At 38.2% G+C, this 20,068-nt stretch overlaps 1 protein-coding gene and 1 long non-coding RNA gene across 4 annotated transcripts in view; one reads left to right on the top strand and one right to left on the bottom strand.

Annotated features, from left to right (window-relative positions):
• Positions 1-1,413: 1,413 nt before the first annotated feature.
• Positions 1,414-10,089, bottom strand: dus2 (dihydrouridine synthase 2). 2 transcript variants are annotated; one of them, XM_053685975.1, is made up of 17 exons: positions 10,007-10,053; positions 9,362-9,558; positions 8,761-8,906; positions 8,541-8,586; positions 8,318-8,409; positions 8,153-8,196; positions 7,987-8,047; positions 7,759-7,806; positions 7,561-7,626; positions 5,372-5,442; positions 5,175-5,261; positions 4,788-4,956; positions 4,519-4,640; positions 3,718-3,864; positions 3,439-3,526; positions 3,240-3,313; positions 1,414-3,154 (listed from the first exon to the last, which is right to left on the bottom strand). In XM_053685975.1, the coding sequence occupies exons 3-17, from the start codon at positions 8,884-8,886 to the stop codon at positions 2,884-2,886; spliced, it is 1,512 nt and encodes a 503-aa protein (XP_053541950.1). In that variant the 5' UTR covers positions 8,887-8,906; positions 9,362-9,558; positions 10,007-10,053; the 3' UTR covers positions 1,414-2,883. The 2 variants fall into 2 exon arrangements, with proteins under 2 accessions (XP_053541950.1, XP_017341634.1); XM_017486145.3 differs by lacking the exon at positions 9,362-9,558 and having other exon boundaries at positions 10,007-10,089.
• A 5,022-nt stretch (positions 10,090-15,111) lies between these two features.
• Positions 15,112-20,068, top strand: part of LOC124628919 (uncharacterized) — a 5,195-nt gene continuing 238 nt past the window's right edge. The window contains exons 1-5 of one of the 2 annotated variants that reach the window (XR_006983686.2): positions 15,112-15,595; positions 15,679-16,412; positions 17,082-17,140; positions 19,199-19,247; positions 19,453-20,068. The exon at positions 19,453-20,068 is cut by the window's right edge and continues 238 nt beyond it. This is a non-coding gene — a long non-coding RNA (uncharacterized LOC124628919). Of the gene's footprint in view, positions 15,596-15,678; positions 16,413-17,081; positions 17,191-19,198; positions 19,248-19,452 lie in introns of both variants that reach the window. The other variant, XR_006983685.2, reaches the window with a different exon arrangement.

Below are 20,068 nucleotides of genomic sequence, written 5' to 3'. Positions count from 1 at the left end.
AGCCGCACGCGCTGCGTCCGAAACCATACATTACACCCTGCTGAACAACACACACACACACACTCTCTCTATATTGTTGCAAGGCGATTACTATCACAATGTCTCTGACTACAGTTCAGGATGTATAAGTGGGAAGTGCAAAACAACTGAGCATGAAAAAAGCCCTAACCGTATCTTTAACATGTTTTAGTACAATGAGAATAAGGCCATAGGTCTCTTTAACTACCGAAAATGTAATACAGGACTGACTGCATCATACTAAATATAAGTTTTGTTTTTCACCACATGAACTCTGCCTCCTGTTGGTCTGTAGGAGTCTGTAGACTCCAGTCCTGAAGAAGACTTCATTTGTGGCAGATAGGCTACATTAAAGCACAGTGAATTTTTTTTCTAATTGAATATCCCAGCTTGTTAGGAAGCTGTCAGAATGCAGGGCCAGCCATGTTAAGGCATCCCTGGAGCAGAGAGACTTAAGGGCCTTGCTGGAGGGTCTTGCACCCCCGAACTTCTGATCAGTAACCCAGAGCCTTAAGCATTTAGCCACCACTGTACACTGTTAAGGTGCACTGTCCTGTGCACACAAACAATTCGACTCACGAGTTAATTATCAAACCCTAAGTATGGTAGATCATGTGAGTTCAGAGCTGGGAAACTTAAAACTGTAGGCTGCTAGAGTGGATCTCCAGCACTGTTTGTCAGTCCTCTTATGCCACATCCTTCAAAGGACAGGGACCACCACAGGACTATCGCTCACCACACGTGTGTTGGTTTTGCGAGTTGCTCTTTAAACACTGCTAAAGCAGTGAAAAACAGCTTGATACACTGTGATCAACAACGCACACTAAACCCTATCGAATAACACATACAATCTATCATACTATAGAATGACATAGAATTTGGTCTAGAACAGCACCCCTCTACCTCAACACTCTCCTTGAGGTTTATGTTCTCTCCAGCAACCTGCGATCAGTTAATGACCGATGACTGGTAGTGCCTACTCAGCGACATCCCTTTCCAGAAACTTCAAACTCACTGTCCCTCAGTGGTGCAATGAACTTCCAACCTCAATCTGGACAACAGACTCCATCAATAGCTTTAAAAAAAAACAGCTAAATACTATCTTTTCCATTAACATTAACTAACCCCCAACTTGTCTGTACACAAAAAAAATCTGCACTTAACACCTGCTCTTACTAATTTTACCTCTAGCACTCAATTAAAAATCATGTATAGTAGCACTACTTGTGTTGTTCTCTGCTTGATACATCGCTTTGCTTGCATTTCCTCAGTTGTAAACTGCTTTGGATAAAACCATCTGCTAAATGAATAAATGTAATGGACTCATAGAATGTGAATTATCATCACAAGCTATGTGTGATGTGCAATACAACTGAAGATAAGAAACAAATGATACATATTTAATGTTTTTTAATACAAGTAAAATTAAATTAAATATATACAGCCACCCACCAACCACTCCATTAAGGCCTTAAGTCACCATTACTATTTAGAAGTATAATACTTGAATAAAAGAATGATTTTCATTTTGTTTTTGGTTTACACCACATACTGCCAATGTGGTCAACAGTTAAAAGCCTCCTTCTGGTCTGTGGCAAGGAACACACTTGGGCAAAGAAATTAAATAAAAATAGGTCAAGTAGAAAATGGCAGAATGTTAAGCTTTTTAATGTTCTTAACAAAACATTGGTCAGAAAATTAGCAAGAATTAAACAAATGCACTCCTAAGACCTCCTGTGCCACCATTTGCTTGTTTACTTTTGTTGCAGTGAACTGTTTGGGGAAAAGCTAGAAACAGGGAAATTCATCTACATAGTTTTGTACTCAAAAGGTCAAGTCATAATTAAAGTATTTGATGTAAAATTAAAACTAACACGTGTCTTGGTGTACAACATGAAAATAAAATAAAGAAAAGAAAAAGAAATAAAAATCTGTCTGCAAGTTTACCCATAAGGATTAAACATTTAAAGAAATCAAAGGGAAAAGCAAAGTTACTTTATCCATTTGTCCAATTCCCTAACCAATGATTTGTTAGGACCATAAAAAGCTTAGTATTTTGCCATTTTGGGCTTGGCCCATTTTTTTTTTTTTGCCCCAGGAGTGTACACTCCAGTCCTAATGGGACTGTGTTTATATTAGGATTGGATGAGGTGTATTGGGAACTGGGCAAACTTGAAGCTATATGATTTTTCCACTAACTCACCCCGATCGAGCTAGTTCAGGGTTAGTAATAAATGAATGAGTTGAATAAGGTGAGTTGGGAGCAGGGAAAACACCAACATGTGCAGGATGGTGGTACTCCAGGACCAGGATTGAGAAACACTGAGCTACAATATCATCACATAAATGCCACCTATATTCAACAAAAAATGAGTCAGCTGCCACTTTCTTAGGCACAGCTCCCATATAGGTCATTTTGCTTACTGTAGATCATTTCTTGCTATGTACAATTTGTCGGTCCTCTTATACCCCCTCCTTCGATGGACAGGGACCACCATAGGGGTATAGCTGACCAGATATTCTATGGTTGGTGGACCATTTTAGCATAGTAGTGACTATGAAATGGTTGTAGTATTACTGGGTGTCAGAGCTGCGGAGTATGTGTCAGGTGTAACAGCATTGAGTAGCTGTACCTAACAAGATGGCAATGTGGTGCACATACACATTATGAGAAACAGCGTATAAAACAATTACCCAGAAAAAAAAAACAAATCAGGGATAACATGCATGTTATCAAGCTGAAGTCTTTGTGGACGAGATTCAGATACATTGTGGTGCATCACTGCAAATGCAATGCAGGCACATAGCAGCAGACACACTCCTTGTGGAGAGTTCATAACTTGAGCAGTGCTCATCTACTCATGGTCAGGACATAGTCTGACCACAGGAGCCATTCACTACCACCAGACTGTCATTTGATTCCTGTTCCTCTTTTTGCGATGGCTCAGTGAGCCGTCTCTTCCTGTGTGCTAAGTCTGTAATGCTCTCGTCCACTGAAGTGGCGCTTTTTTTCTCTTCCCTTTTTCTCTTGTTTACCAGTCCTGAGTAGCCCTCTCCGATACGCCCCTCTGGTACACCGAGCGTGCGCAAACACACAACAGCAGCAGCTTGTTCAGCAAATTTCTTAGATTTTTCCCTGAAAAGGGGGAAAAAAACCATTAATATGAATTACAGTTTGAAGTTCTCATAATAAAAACTATTAATATTAATTAAGCACTAACCATAGTGTGGACCTATACTTCTTATTTGCCACCATTACCGTAGACTGGAAACATCTGTCTTGGGTACGTTGCTCCTGAAAAAAAGTTATGATGAATTTTTCATTTGCAGCTCCAATGTGCAGCTGTTGTGTGGGGTTTTACTGTGCTGTGGTTAAATGAAGAGTCAGAGAATGTTGATGTTCTTGTGTTCGAGTCTCACCGTTTCATATACAGGCTGTTCCAACTTTTCCTTCCGGCTCCATTCCAGCAAGTACATCTTTGGGGTGATCTGTGGTGGATACTCTCTCCTGGATCACACATACATTTTGTTGCAATGTAGGCTCTTCACACAATAGTTTACATATACAAATATTTGGACGCTGTCTTTACTTAAGGACCAACCAAAAATACTAATTGAGACTTCTGAAATATTTTACAGTGTAAATTCCATGTACTTAAAAATAGCAACATTTTGTGATTTTTAATATTTGGAATCAACCTTTCGAACTTGACCGCCATAGTGATGACATCTCCGTCCAGTACAGGCTGGTCTGAAAGACTGCTGCTGTTGGCATCAAGGGCTTTTTTGCAGGCCTCCAGCTCAGCCTTGGTTTTCTTGAAGAAATCAGTCATTCTGAACACCTCACTGCATATGTCACCAACACACACAGACACTTATGTTATTGTAGCTCACATAAATGCAAAACAATTTTGGAATAAGGCCCATGAGAAAGATATCAGTTCTGGCCGAGTGCAACTGCAGGAACAAGGCTGTGCTTTAGTGATGCAGCATCATCCATTGGGAAAAGAATAATAATAATAAATAATAATAATAATAATAATAATAATAATAATAATAATAATAATAATAGTACTAATAATAATAATAATAATAATAATAAACTAGAACTAGGCAACATGAAAAGGTAAATAAAACTGTATTAAAGCTGTATTCATGTATTAATACAGAATATTAAAACTGTATTAATGGTTTCCTAAATTAAGTAAACATCCTAGAACATGGCAACTTTAGTTGTTTAACACATCTAGATCTAATTATCAGTAAATGCAGGCTGAAATTCTGATCTATTGTCTCAAATGTCTTCAGTTTATACCAAAGACAAAAGAATTGGCCTTGCTGTGCCAATACTTTTAGAGGGGACTGTACATGCTATTGTGGAATGTTCTTTACCAGGGGGTCCAGTTAACTTTAGACTCTTTTTAAACACCGGGGCCTCTTAATGCAGCAGAGCTGCACTTCCTTTTATAAAACATCTGCATTTTTTACTAAATACTTTACCAGATTTCTTCATTGGTCTGCGCTGCATGAAGCTGTTTGCCCATTGGTGATTCCACCCTATCCCTTAACATCTGGCACAGGCAGTATTTAGTGTTGAATGTGTTGTTGTCATAGCGAACAGCCTACATACAAAAACAACACACACTATTGTGTGAGCTCTTTAATATACTGTAGCAGAAGCATGAACAGCTACAGAGCCCAAATAATAGGGGGGGGAAAAAGGCTGTAAAAACATTTATTTAAGCAATTTAAAAAGGCTCAGTACTCACATATTTGACATATTCTTCCATAACCTCGTCTACAGACACCATTCCCTGGCAGCGAAAAATTGAAGGGTTCCACATAGCGGCCCGAGCTAACATGACAGAGGATGCTCCTGTTGTCTCTCGAAATTGTTCGATATCATCATATGTTTTTATGAGATCAAGAGAGCCACCACTACAAAGAACGAAAGAGAAAAAAAAGAGAGAGAGAGAATGTTAACATAGTTAACATATTGGGAAGGCAATAAGAAGAAAATTGGGTCATAAACTAACTTGCTTCACTACATGTACACAAGAACAGAACAAATCTATTCACAATTCTTAAGCAACTGCTTTAAAAAAAAAAAAAAAAAAAAAACCATTCAGAGGGTGTACATATGAGCAGATACTGACTTAGCGATCACTGGAATAGACACATTGTTAGCTACAGCTTGAATGTAGTCACAGTGGACTGCATGCCGTGGTCTCTCCTCTTTCATCCTGAGAAACAGAGATACTTTGACTGAGCAGCTGTAAACACACCTTTCTGCAATCTACACATAACATGTAACCACAATGTAAAACTCAAGCTACCTCAAAAAATGCCATACCTGCCATGCACTGCTATTGCAGCCACCCCTGTTTTTTCAATTCTCTTCACCAAACTAATGGTTTCCTCCAGCTGACAAAGCATTGAAAGTGATTAGTACAAACACGGAAAAGCATTCTTCATTTTTAGTTTCGAATACACTATAGCCGCTTTTCCACCGAAATTACCCAGAACAATTAATCCCAGGAACTTTTTTCAAGGGACCATTTGGTTCTCCAGACCTTTGTTGTCTGCGTTTCCATCGCGGTCTAAAGTACCCCGAAGATTAGGCAAATTAGTCCGGTGACGTATGACTGCACGCATCAAGCCCTTTGTGAGGATATGAAGCCTCGAAGTATGCTACAATCAAACTGATTATTGACACAAAGTAAGATGATTTTAATGATGTAATAATGTAAAATGTTTGCTCAGCTCATAAAAACACATAGCAGGTGCTGATTTGGAACACAAACCTTTGAACAATAACAATCTTCGCCCATCGCAAAGATACAAGATTTAGAGTTTGCTGCAACCAGGCTGGTGGTTTAATGGTTAGGATTTGGCGCTCTCACTACTACGGCCTGGGTTCGACTCCCAGTCACAGGATGAAAATTTATTTTTATCTTTGTATAAATTCGTCATGTTTTTAAAACAGACAGTCTATTTTCTGCAATCTGATAACGACACTGCAGCAACAACAAGCATGGAGGAGATTCAAGCTGTGCTGCTGTTGATTGTGATGTATTGCTTTGCTAAAAACTGAGAAAATGCTGGAAAAGAGACGAGCAGTAAAGCGAATTCAGAATGCTAGATTTAAAGTAAGCAAACGGATTTTATTAGCTATTGCTGAGACGACCGAGACGAGCTTCTCTCTGCACTGTTTTCCTATATGAATAACGCCCAGCTTGCTTAACCCACTTGATATTTTTAAGTATACTTTTTCATTGCAGGTCGCCTTTTCCAGTTCTCCTCTGCGTAAATACTTAATAAGGCCTGAACCTCGTCGTCAGTCCATCGGCCGTATTTTTTACGAAACTCTATTGTGTTGATTCAAATTGAGTCAACTGTTACTGTACGCACCAAAATGGAGGTTGAAAAAAAAAATGCTGCGTGCACTCAACCAATCATGTTCAGCACCCAAGTCCCAACCCCCAAAGTTCCTGGCTTTTGAAAAAGTACCACCTCCCAAGTAGTGATTTTGCGTAGGCTAAATATTTTACCCAGAACTAAATTAAACCCTGGTCTCTGCGGTAGAAACACACCAAGTACCTCCAAAAGTCCCTAGTTCCTGGAGAAAGTTCCTGTGGTAGAAAAGCGGCATAAATGGCCAAAAGTAGGTGCACACCTGACCATTTCACCTATATGTGGTTCTTCCCCATACTGTTGCAACAACGCTGATTGTATAGAATGTCTTTGTATGCTGAAGTATTTCAATTTCTCTTCACCAAAAACCTGTTCCAGCTTGACAATGCCCCTGTGCACAAACAAGGTCCATGAAGACATTACCAAAGTTGGTGTGGAAGAACACGAGTGGCCTATAACCCAACTGAACACCTATGGGATGAACTGGAATTGCCGACTGCACCTCAGGCCTCCTCCCTTGCCCTGACCTCACTAATGCTCTTGTAGCTGAATGGGCAAATACCCACAGCCACACTCCAAAATCTAGTGGAAAGCCTTCCCAGAGAAGTGGAGGTTATTATAACAGCAAAAGGGGACTAAATCTGGAATGGGATTTTCAAAAAGCACATATGGGTGTGATGGTCAGGTGTCTACATAATGTGTAATATGGAATCATTGATGAATTCTCTTGGCCAGCAAAACCTTCTCTGATGGCATCTTAAAGTAACGAAAACTGAATGCATCAAGATATTTTCAGCTCTCTGTAAGATTCTAGATTGCTTTCCACTATGTACTGTGTGCCTGTAAAAATGCTGAAAGAGAAGGGCTTTTAGACAAATCAGATTTTGTTCTCTGATATTTCCATGCAATGCTACACATCTGAACTCTGGATCTCGGTGCTTTCAGGATTTCTAGTGAAAATCCATCCGGATGAATGGGAATATTCATGGGAATAACCTACACACCTAGCAACCACATGAAACATGTTCAACTATGACTGTATTCATTAAACTACAAGAAGACAAAATTGGTCCTGTACAAGTACTGTTATTCTAAAGTAACTGATTAACGCAACCCACGAACACTTACAGTGGGAAGGATTCGGATTTTGCAGGTCACTGGTTTGGAAATTCCCCTCACCAGAGCGGTCAGAATCTGCACAGAACAACAAAGATAGAAAATGAAAACCCTTTTCGGTGATTTAAAACTCAATTATTCTAGTAAAATCTCCAGGGCCACTAGCTGTGTGTTGCACTGTATCTGCAGAATCACCATTTGGATACCTACAGCCTCAATTTTTTCAGGGTCAGAAAGGAGCGCGGATCCCATTCCACCCTGCACGAGACACCAAAATCTGCCATTATTATATAAACATATCACACTAATCCAACCCAAATAATGCTTCCATATACAGTACATAACAGTATAGACAGTAAGACACTGAACTTAAGAAACGGAGAACTCCTCCTGAAGAATGAGGACTGGTGATGTGTGTAGTTGAAATGTAGTTCACACCTTGGTCGAGTATTCCTTTGGACAGCCCATGTTGACATCAATAGCTGCTACATCATTCTCCCTGTTCAGGAATAAGACATTACATTATCTAGTAGTTCCTAAAAGGAAAGACTAGAAGAGATTTTTAAGTTTTGCGTATACTGAGAAACACTTGAATACAACTCACACAAGTTTGGCTACTGCCAGTGCTCTCTCTGGATCAGCTGTTCCCTGAATACACAAGAAAAATACATGAAAAATGAAAATGCATTATAACATTGCATTATAAAATACAGTTTTTAAATTTAAATATTCTACAGTGATCCATCATAAAGAAAGTCCTAAAACTAACCATCTGAAAGACAACACAGTCCTTTTCTTTACTACAGGTGCGGAACATAACCCTCTCATCAGGTGCTATAAAGTCCACTGTCTCCAAGACGTCTGCCAAAGAAACAGACCAAGGACACAACCTTCAATATTTTTTTTCACTACACAAAATTTTAAAAAATAAAAACTACTACTTAAAAACATCTTGGTATGCTGAAAATGAGAAAAAGTGCAGAAAGACTCACTATTCACAACTCTCTCACACTGAACCATTTTGAGATCAATCAGTTCCTTTAACAAAAAGACAAAAATCAGATCATACAAGAAAACAAGTGACTCCAGGCTATACAATTTTACACACATGCCAAGATGTAGTAGTATAATATTTAATCACTTTTCAAAAACACCAATACTTTCAATAATGTATTCAGTATTTTTGTTATTTATTTATTTTTACATATTTACCTCACAGTAGACAATATCTGCACCATAGTCCAATGCCAAAAGCCTCATGGGTAGAGTACCTACCCGCACCATGGGTGCTAGAATCATCTTACTGTGGAATCCCAGTTTGCCCAGTGAGGTTGCCATGATGTTACCGTACACAAACCCTGATAATGAAAAGTCAAATTTCACTCACAATCACTGGCCTGAATGCTTGATGCCTAACCTGTTAAAATGGACTATGAGCTTTGATACTGGCACTGATTAAAGTTTCATGTAAAAATTCAAGTCTATTGGAAGTTATATCCTACACATGAACTTACGTTGCATCACCATTTGATACTGATTTTACAAAGACGTGAAACAAAAGCAAGTACAATTTTCCAAAATAAAAGATTATTAGCAGCACAGGAAACTGCTCTGGCTCCCTTCCTTTTAAATTTTCACACCATAGATTTCTGGTATGACTCCGAGATGTGTTATCTACAAAAGTTATCAGATGCAACGGCTGTGGTGAGGTGTGTTGGACAGGAAAAGGAGGAGGAATATAGGAGATGACGTGATGGTAGACCTTCGCAGGATGAAATCTCCTCCATGATGAAGACACCAAGATGATACTGACCTACAAATACCTAGGTTTGCACACTGGATGATAAGTTGGGATGGTCAGGAAACAGAGAAAGTCTGTTTGGGAAGGTCAGAGCCAACTAAATCTTCTGAGAAGGCTGAAGTCTTTTGGTGTAGGCCTATGTGGTAACATGTACTGCATACTTTCTAGGAGTCAGCAGTGTCAAGCATCATCCTCTATTCTGCTGTGTGCTGGGGTAACAGTTAAAATGAAAAAGAGACCAAAAAGGAGAGTTCTGAAGTGGTATATATAAAATAATAATAATAGAACTTTTCTTCACCATCTGTAGCGAAATTCTATAGTATATACTGTATTATACGTGTATGGTTACTGCACTGTTACTATAAACAATTTGTCAGTCCCCCTTCACCAACCTCTGAGAATAGTGCAGCAATAATAATATCATGTCTGCTGTAGTCCTGTAGTGTTTCCTGTAGTGATCAATTGTACACGGACACAAGTGTAACTGACGTATAGCTTCTATCGGCATGTGCCTGTAGCCGGTTAGCTGTTAGCTAATTACCATTTGTAACATTCGGGCAGTTTGGCATGTTCCAACATGCATTATGCATTTTTGTAAGCTAGTAATAAATTCCGTGGCCTTATTAGACAGCAAAGAATGAATTTCAATAAACTCACCTTCATCAAAAGCACAATTCAGTGTTTACAGCGCCAATGGTAACGCATGTGGTCAAATTCAAGTTCCTGGTTGCGTCATCAACAAGCGACAAGGCATTTGGCCACATTTATAGGTGACGTATTCGCTTACTACAGTGGCAAGAAAAAGTATGTGAACCTTTTGGAATTTCATGGTTTTCTGCATAAATTTGACATAAAATATGATCTGATCTTCATCTAAGACAAGGGTATTGACAAATATGACGTGCCTAAAATAATAACACAAAATAAATTCTGATCCCTCACGTCTTTATTAAACACACTCATTCAACATTCAAAATGGCAGTGGAAAAAGTAAGTGAACCCACAGAATTAATAACTGGTTGACCCCCCTTGGCAGCAATAACCTCAACCAGGTGCTTCCTGTAGCTGTGGATCAGACCTGCACACCGTTCAGGAGGAATTTTAGCCATTTTTTCCTGGCAGAACTGCTTTAGCTCCGTCATATTCTTTGGACGTCTCATGTGTATGGTTTTCTTCAAGTCATTCCATAGCATCTCTATTGGGTTGAGGTCTGGGCTCTGACTTGGCCACTCCAAAAGGCAGATTTTGTTTTTCTGAAGCCATTCTGTTGTGGACTTGCTCCGGTGTTTTGGGTCGTTGTCCTGTTGCATCACCCAACTTCTACACAGTTTCAACTGACGTATAGACATTCTCACATTATCCTGAAGAATTGTCTGATATACTTGGGAATTCATCTTCCCCTCAATGATTGCAAGCTGGCCAGGCCCTGATGCAGCAAAGCAGGCCCAAATCATGATGTTTCCTCCACCATACTTTACAGTTGGGATGATGTTATGATATGCCATGCCCTTTCTATGCCAGGTGTAGTGCTGTGTGGTTTTTCCAAATAGTTCAATCTTAGTTTCATCAGTCCACAAAACATTTTGCCAATACCGCTGTGGAGTGTCAATGTGCTCTTTTGCAAACTTCAGCACGCAGAAATGTTCTTTTTAGTAAGCAGTGGCCTCCTTCATGGTGTCCTGCCATAGACACCCTGTTTGTTCAATGTTTTGTAGACTCATGAACAGAGATGTTAGCCAGTTCCAATGATGCCTTCAAATCCTTGGCTGTCATTCGGGGTTGTTTCTTTACCTCAATGAGTCTTTGTTGTGCTCTTGGTGTCATTTTGACTGGGTGCCCAATTCTTGGTGGAGTAGCAACAGTCCCAAAGTGTCTCCATTTGTAAAATGTTTGCCTAACTGTAGACTGGTGAATTTCTAAAGTCTTTGAAATCACTTTGTGACCCTTGCCAGCTTTATGTAAATCAACAATTCTTGATCATAGATCCTCTGAAAGCTCTTTTTGGCGAGGCATGGCTCACATAAGCATGTGATTCTTGTGCAGAACAAACTCCAAACGTTTGAGGGGTTTTTATCAGTCAAAGTAGCTGTAGTCCACAGCTCCAAAGTCATTTTCTTAACGAGACTCCAGGTGTGCAAAAAAAAAAAAAAGAAGCTTTTTTGAGGTCATTAACTCAAGGGTTCACATACTTTTTTCACAAGCACTATGAGGTTTTTTTGGTTGTTCTCAATAAATACATGAAAGATCAGAATTTATTTTGTGTTATTATTTTAAACACATTATATTTGTCAATACTCTTGACTTAGATGAAGATCAGATCACATTTTATTACAAATTTATGCAGAAAACCATGAAATTCCAAAAGGTTCACATACTTTTTCTTGCCACTGTATATAGAATATCCAAATAGCATGATGGCATAAAATATTATATACATAAATGTAGACTTTTAAACCCCCCCCCCCCCCCCCTTTAGTATATTCAGAAATTAATTTAAATTTTCTCAGAAGCTCTTACAAAAATGAAAAATCAAAAAGCATTAAAATTGTTTGAACTTCTTAAAATATATCATTTATATATTATATAAATTATTGTTTTTGTTGTTGTTGTTGTTAATTATTATTTATATATTCTTTATCTGTTTTGAATTCGTTGTTCTGATGGGTTGAGCCTTCCATCTCAGTTTCTTGTAGAAATTTGACAAATTATGCCATTTTGTTGTTAATCATATTTGGTATTCAACAACTTTTTTTTTTTTTTAAATAGTATGATGGGCTTTGTCTTTTTGTCTGTTGTGGCAGAGGAATAATGGCTGAAGTGTCAGACTGAGTTGCTGTTTACCTGTAATTTTTGGACCTATGTGAATATATGACGGCCAATGAGTAATATAATTTATGGTCCAATTTATATTAATTCAAATGTTATTTTATAGAACAATCCTTTGGCATACCATTTGATTACAAGCATACCATACATTACAAAATTAATAAGCTAGCAGTAATAAAAAATAATTAAATATGCATAGTAATTTAATTTAACCTCTGATTCATAGACCCTCAAAATCTCAGGCATGTATGGCAGCTAAATTGAGTGAACATGTACAGTATATTGTATTATATTTATTAAATTATATAATATTGATTTTATTGTACTTTTATTTTTCTGTCTGAGAGACCTGCACAATAATTCCTATTGTGTGGAAAATCAAGTATTTTATCTATCTTTTGAAATAATTGTTTTCAGACAACCAAACCAGTTGCCATTTTTACAACATGTATTATGTTTATGTTTGGACTAGCAGAGTCTAATCTGATCTTTACACTGGCATATTATAGCACAATACATGTTCTGACAAGCTTGATCACTTAAATGAGCCTTATCATAAAGGTCATTAAGGTTTCTACCAACAGAGACTTAGCAACAGAGAATGAGTAGGGTCATAAAAATGATTAAGGCTACAGAATATACGTTAAGAACTTGGAATCACCAGACTGCTTTAGATGTCTTGTTTGGACATAAATTAGGAGTCAGCATGAACATATTTCTGAGTCTTTTTCTCTGTGTATGGCTGGCTTCTGGTGACACTATCATAACTGTATATTTGAAGTACACATAATTCGCCTTTAAGGTAAAATTGTAATTCCTAGCAGTGTATTCTAGATCCTAAGAAAATAAATAAAATGTGTTACACTCTGAAAATTAGCTAATAGAATTTAATCCATTGGTGGTCAAGATTTGCGTAACTATCTTCTTGTTTTGGGGTTCATGCTCAGTCTTAGGTGTGACTCTGCAAGGCCTTCCTGCCACAGTAAACCTGCAAGAGAACAGACCATCTGGAACTGAAGTCTTCTGCTTTAAGATTGGGTTTTCCACAAGGCTACTCAACTCTAATCCTCTGACTAATGATTTCATTGTGTATATGGTGAATTCAACACATGCCAAGGTTCTCTTGATTAATCATAGCATTCTCAGTTGGGGTGATTCATTTTCAGAACATCTAATACAAGAATAATTTAATTATTGAACTGCATGTATCTGTTGAGAAATATATGTGTGAAATATATTATGGTTTAATCCTATTTTAGTATTTCAGTTAAACTATAGTGTATATGCACAACTGAATGTTCATACAAATATAGTAACTTTGGTTTATGTTTCTTCTTGGTAACTCTCACGGACACCCAAAATCTGGACTTTGAGAGTTTCTCTAATCATTTCATTCTGCGGCTTCTTGTCTGTGGACGACAGTGCAGGCTTTGAACTGCATACACTCACTGTTATACTAACGGATATGGATTAGCCCCCAGTTTTCTTGGATGAAAGTATGGAAATTTTTTGTTCACTGGCCTGTGTGTAGTCTGATTATAAAAAGGTCATTGTGGTGTGGTTGTCATAATAAAATATCTCAGTTTTAGCCTCATTCATTCCTCTACATAGTGGAGAAGTCTCCGCCAAGCTTAATCTATCAACCAGCTGTCTTTGACCCTGAAAATAGACCTCTAACTGTATGTAAATATCTTCTGCTCTCTATTCATTGTAAATCAGTGTGCACCTCCCTTTTTCTCATTCTTTCTCATTTGCTCTGTGCCTGACCATATTCAGCACAATGGTTCTTGGTATGTTATTATAAATACCCCCATTTACACTTATAAAGCAGTACTGCAAAAATTCAGTTTGGAAATCTTTTATTGCTGGGGTCTAGGTCCTGTATGTATCATCTGTTATTCTCCACAGTTCGCATTGAGCCCTCTGAATGCTGCTTTAAGCATCGATCACAGCAAGGGCTTCATTTTCACTGTCAAACAGCTTGATTATCTAACTGATCCCAGGCGGTAAGGGATCCAGAAATCCAGCACATTCCTTTGAGAAATGGGTCATCTAAAATGTACATAATACATCTGAAAGTTTTTCTGTACTATAATTCAGAATGATTTTCCTTTTTATCTCTATTGGTCAGATATTACTTTAATATCTCAGTGAATGATGGGAATAACACCTCTCCCAAACCTTTGTTCATCAACATAAATTAACCTCAGTGATGACAAACCGTACTTCTTAAAGTAAGTGACCAACATTATTTTTCATCATGAGCTTTGTTATTTAATATATAACATTAAGATCAAGATAAAATTCCCTGGTTTATATTAAGTGCACTATATCACTCATCTCTTCTTCCTCCCTACAGCATACAATAATACTTTGCTTTTTATAGCACCATTACATATTTTACTGTCCCAGAAGCGTTGAGCCCGGGGCATGTTATGGCCAACATTACTGCTGTTGTCTCCAGTGACTCAGTTTCTAACAGTTTCATCTTCTACACCATAAGTGACAACAATTATCTTGCAATACACAAATGTAAGGTTGCTCCATTAATAAAATATTAATTCTCTAATGTTTCATATCTTCACATTTTCATTTTTTAAAAATTAATTTATTATTTTGCTATAAATTCTTCAAAGGGTTTATTTGTGTGTAAACACTGGACTGGTCACAACTGCAAACAGGATGGATCGAGACTCGGCAGCACTGAGAGACAATCCAACAATCATAGTGACTGTAACAGCCAGCTTTAGTCCTCCTGGACTACCACTGCTCAATACAATCAACATCACGGTTACTGTCCAAGACATTAATGACAACATTTTCTTTGCTGACAACCAGAGGTGAGTAAACAACTCCTTTTAGTATTCAGCATACACTGTACATAGAATTAAATGTTGTATATGAATACATTTGGGTACATTGGTTGGTGTACGGAGGTAAGTATTGGGAAAACTGTCTCACAACATGTGGATGATGATGTTTTGTATTTGTATGTTTAAAACAGTGCCAGAGACGGAGGTGAAGGGAGCCCTCATTGCTACCATCACGTGCACTGACAACGACGTTCTGCCTTTATTCAGTTTATCTTTACTGATCTCTCCTGTCTGGGTTGCAGTCACCTGTTTGACCTGAAAACCAATCAGATTGGTCTCCACCGAAAAACGCGCGGACAAATAGGTGTGTAGTGCCTACAGCAGCCTCCCCCAGGTCCCAGTGCCCGTCAAGTAAGGAACCGTTGATGAAAAAATAGAAATAAAAAAGAAAATATATTGGCTGATATATTGATCTTCTTGGGCTGAATAACCCTGGTGGGCCGGATAACCCTGCTCACTCACCCTGACTATGAGGACACGCAGACACGTGGTAATCCTCAGAGTGGAGGATGGAGATCCCATCATGCCATGCTCTGCTACAACCACTGTTAGTTACCAATCAGTTTGGTTGTAATGAGTACATAATGCTCAGTGCAGTGCCCTCATTCACTCTTGTTTGTCCTCTTTCAGGTTCTCATTAATGTCACAGATGCTAACGCTTCATATGACATGACGTCTGCCTGAAATTCCATATCAACCTTTATATAACTCCTCTGCGTTAGTGTGCTTGTTGCAAACTCTATAGCAATGGTCTTGTCTCAGTCCATTTTGGCTTTTCACCGAGCGCATGCTCAAACATGAGCCGTCTGATCCTGGTAGCACCATTTGATTTCAGCGGTGGGCTGGACACACGGTGGAGCTACAGACTCACAGCACTGATTGCCGATGCCAACCTTCAGTTAGGGCAAGACAGTGCCAGAGCCCCTCCTCAGACTGGCACTGTCATTATCAGTGTGCAAGTACTGTAGGTTTGCATACATTCATAGCAAGCCTCTAAAGCAGGGGTGTCTAATCTTATCCGGAAAGGGCCAGTGTGGGTGCAAGTTTTCATTCCAACCAAGCAGAAGCCACACCTGAGTCTATTGAAAGCCAAGAACAACTGATTAAACAGGTGGATTCAGGTATGCCTCCTGCTTGGTTGGAATGAAAACATGCACCCACACCGGCCCTTTGCGGATAACATTGGACACCCTTGCTCTAAAGCCAAGAAAAGTAGATTTTTTTTGGGAGAAGTGAGAAGAAATTGCAGGAACTCAGGGAGATAAGGCAAAGTGAAGTCATGTACTGACTGTGAGAAGTAAAAGGTTATACTTGACTCCTTCTGAAACAGGTAACAAGAGTAACCAGAAGATGGGACACTTGGTGTAAGTAAATACTTAAGGCAGAATTTAAATACATTGGAGTCCAAAATGCCAATAAAGAAGGAATTACAGCAAGCCTTAGTACTTGTAAGCATTGTTGTTGAATGATTTGGCTAAGGGGAAGTATACATTGCATAAGTATTCGCCATGCTTGAACATAGAACTGATATGGAAGTAATATTGAAGTGGAGGAAAATCAATATAGCTTGCAAAATTGACTATTTAAAATAATTTAATAGTTAACTTTATTTTAAAAAGTGTAAACGTTTAGTCTACAGTGGATATAAAAAGTCTACACACCCCTAAATTTCATGTTTTTGTGATATAAAAAAATGAAGCCAAGATAAATCATGTTTTTTCTATTTGGATGTTAAAAGGAACAAGGGTACTTTACTTGGGGGTAATGAGTCACTTTAATTGATGGCATGTGTATACTGATCAGTATTTAACATGAGTTTGAACATAATTGACTGAATCTGAACACTGGCACATTCCCAATTCTAAAAGGGTGTTTACCCCATGGTTATTCAAATCATGAACAATGCTAGAAATACCAACAGTGGAAGTAGGAGAGAAAGAATGTCAGGATTTACTGTACAAAATGCTGCACTGAAATCTATGCTTTTACAGTTTATGATCAAGAGCTAATCTTTTATCTGTGTATATTTTCAGCCCAGAGTCACAAACATCAATGTGGAGAAGAACACATTCAATAGGCCCACAGGTGACTGGTATGTATGGTTTGTCATTACACCGGTTGCTACGCGACGCCTTCCCGCAGGTAATCATTCTAAACGAGCTGCACCTGGCCGCGCCTCTTTATACGCCCTCCGAGGGCCTTTTTAAATTATTCTTTTTTTTTTCTTTTTCTTTTTAAATACCCGGATTATTCTCTCTTTTTTTAATTAAAGAAATAACAGTAAGGGAATACAAATTCATAGTCTACAAAAACACTTAAATCTATAAAAACAGTAAAATCAAAATTCTGCATCTTATTATCAAAAATCAATCACACATCTAATAGTTTACATCAAGTATCCTTTTTTAACAGCCGAGATGTCTTAACAGATTTACGACTGTTCTGTAGCGTGTTGACATTAGAGAGTCGTAAAACTATTTATGTCAGTGGAAAATAGTCTACCGTTTGGAACAGTTAACATATACTTTACTTTATATATATGATATTTCCGAAATAAAATAAGAATTGTAATTATATTGGTCATTTCCAATAAACCAGTATCACACTCCATAAACTCAGTGTGGGTGTGGACAGTTATGTTCCAGGCGACAGAGCAGTGCCACAATATTCTGATTTATGATTCAAAGAAAGACAGAAGAAATGATTAAAGCGAAAATATTGAGGGAAAGAGAAGGAACTCAGAATTAAAGTGGAAACACTGAGGAAAGTAAAGGAGTTCCGAATTAAGGATGAGGCTAAAAGGATAGGAAACTTGATTGGAGGGAAATATTTGGGTCTTTTCAGTTCGGTTAAGGAGAAAGTCATGATTTGTTGTTTGTTTTCCACCTCGCCGCAGTACGTTCGAAAAGGTTCTGCCTGCAGAACGAGGCGGAGCTACACTTTAGGGCGGGGCTATGTGTCGTTCTGCCTTAACTGGTCTCATTGGATAGTGGCAATGTAATGTCGTCGACGCCTAACTCTTATAGGTGGAGAGACACATGCTGCCCCGCCCAAATGTTCAGCCCTGCCCCGTTCTACATAATACAGGCAGGTCTACTTGGTACGTTCTGCGTTGAACCTGTTCTGAAGGTCCACATTTCAACCCCTCACCGTATCACCACGAGCACTGTTACCCTTACGTGCAACAGGGGGAAAGTTTGGCGATTCTCATGCCCTTGTTCAGACAGGGGGGCGAGCAGAACCCCATACTTTCCCGCATGATTTTTGGTGTTTAAATGGCCTCTGCATACAAGTAAGATATTAAGAAGCACGCTATAATGACTGGCCTCAGACTTGTTGCACACATCAGGTAGATGGCAAGAGATGCTGTAGAAGAAAAATCGGGACACCAAAAGAGGAAGGAACATTCAGTAAGTTTGATCTAGTAAAGAACTACCTCCAATCAGCAGGGTATTTGTTACCAGGGTCCTGTGTTCCCCAGTTCAGGATTCTGTTAGCACACATTCAGCAAACTTTTTCCCAAAGGTTTTATGTAGTCTAGTCAGCACTCATTTTCCCAGGGACCTGTTAACTTGATTACCTTTTAAAATCCATCCTTCCTCCACACTTGAAGTTTATGAAAGTTGTGAACTTGGAAAATTAGCTAGGTTGCCAATTGCTAAACCCTCATTTGTGCTGCTCTAAAAGTAGCGGTTAGTCTACATTCACACAGTTAAACTCCATGCATGAGCAGTAGTGAAAGTGGATACTGAATGAAAACATGACACTGTAAAATAGAGTAAAATATTGCTGAACTTTATTTACAAAAATTAACAGTACTGGCTGTATCATGAAAATGTACTCTACTTTTTAAATTCAAACTTTTTAAACTCCAAATAACAAATAAAAAAAGACATCCAAAATGTATATAAAAAAATACTACTTCAAATATCACAAAAAGTGTGTCAGTGATAGTTTTTATTTCACCTCTAAAGGCCGCTCTCGTGCTGTATAATGACAGCCTTCTCAGCCGCTCCTGCAATGGAGCAACCGAGAAAAACTATCGGTGTGGATGTTAGCTGATTAAAGGACCGATCTATTATCGGTGCCGATTAATCGGCAAAACCGACCAATCGGTCGACCTCTAATATTAAATTCCTTTTTCCTACAGGAGGTGACAAAGGTCAACACTGTGTTTAATAGAGAGGAAGTAGATCCTGGTAAGGTGGTTCACAATGAGTGACAAAATAGTACAATTTGTCCTGAAGATGCTACATAAATTTACACAATACATACAAAGTTCACAAGTATATCCTTTGTGCTTCTGTCTGACATGAGCAGAAATATAATCAGAACAATTAAACATATGTTTTTGATGATGTAAATATTTTCTAACTGCTCATTTTTCCTGAAATTCTTTTCCAGTTACAAAGAGAGTGTACGAGTACAATAGTAAATCAGGTGCTCGATGCTGAAAGAATGCCATCACTGTATGCGATTCTGCTCCAATCCAGCCCAAGTCTAGCACTCTGGTCATCTTGGACAAGACTAATGCACTGTCATCATCAAGATCTGGCTAGCTAGGGCACAGTTGCATAGTGGTTCTGAACACTCCTTGAAAGGGATCTATACCCTAGGCTTGAGCTTTTTCAGCTCCTAATTTGACTGACTTTCATTTTAATGTAGTTTTTAAAATTTTTAATTTTAACTCATCAAATAAATAAATTAATATTCATTTTATTCTTCATAAATCCTGGAAACCACATTTCCACATTGCATTTTAGGAGAAAAACCACACAAAACCTTCATGCACAATATCATAGAGGAATCATATAATATAATAATAATTGTTTCCATAATAAATATAATCTATGGTGGAGATGATGATGATGATGATGATGATGATGAAACATGTCTTTTGCTGTGTTAGTTATTTTGTAATTTTTCACCTTCTGAACAAAACAATTATACAGTATACTATATGGAAGATCTTATTATGGTTTCCTTTTTCTTTTCCTGCTTCCCTACATTATTAACGTGC

This window comes from Ictalurus punctatus, chromosome 14 (assembly GCF_001660625.3).
Source record: "Ictalurus punctatus breed USDA103 chromosome 14, Coco_2.0, whole genome shotgun sequence".
Lineage (NCBI taxonomy): Eukaryota > Metazoa > Chordata > Actinopteri > Siluriformes > Ictaluridae > Ictalurus > Ictalurus punctatus.
Note: the sequence above shows the minus strand (reverse complement) of the source record. Positions and strands in the feature narration are given on the sequence as shown.

Excerpts from the sequence above, each read along its gene's own strand:
- dus2 (XM_017486145.3), bottom strand. The coding sequence starts at position 8,886 with ATGGCAACCTCACTGGGCAAACTGGGATTCCACAGTAAGATGATTCTA. Across the intron at positions 8,410-8,540 it reads GTGTGAGAGAGTTGTGAATA|ACGTCTTGGAGACAGTGGAC; the intron begins GTGAGTCTTTCT and ends TTTCTTTGGCAG. Across the intron at positions 3,155-3,239 it reads AAGTATAGGTCCACACTATG|GGAAAAATCTAAGAAATTTG; the intron begins GTTAGTGCTTAA and ends CCCCCTTTTCAG.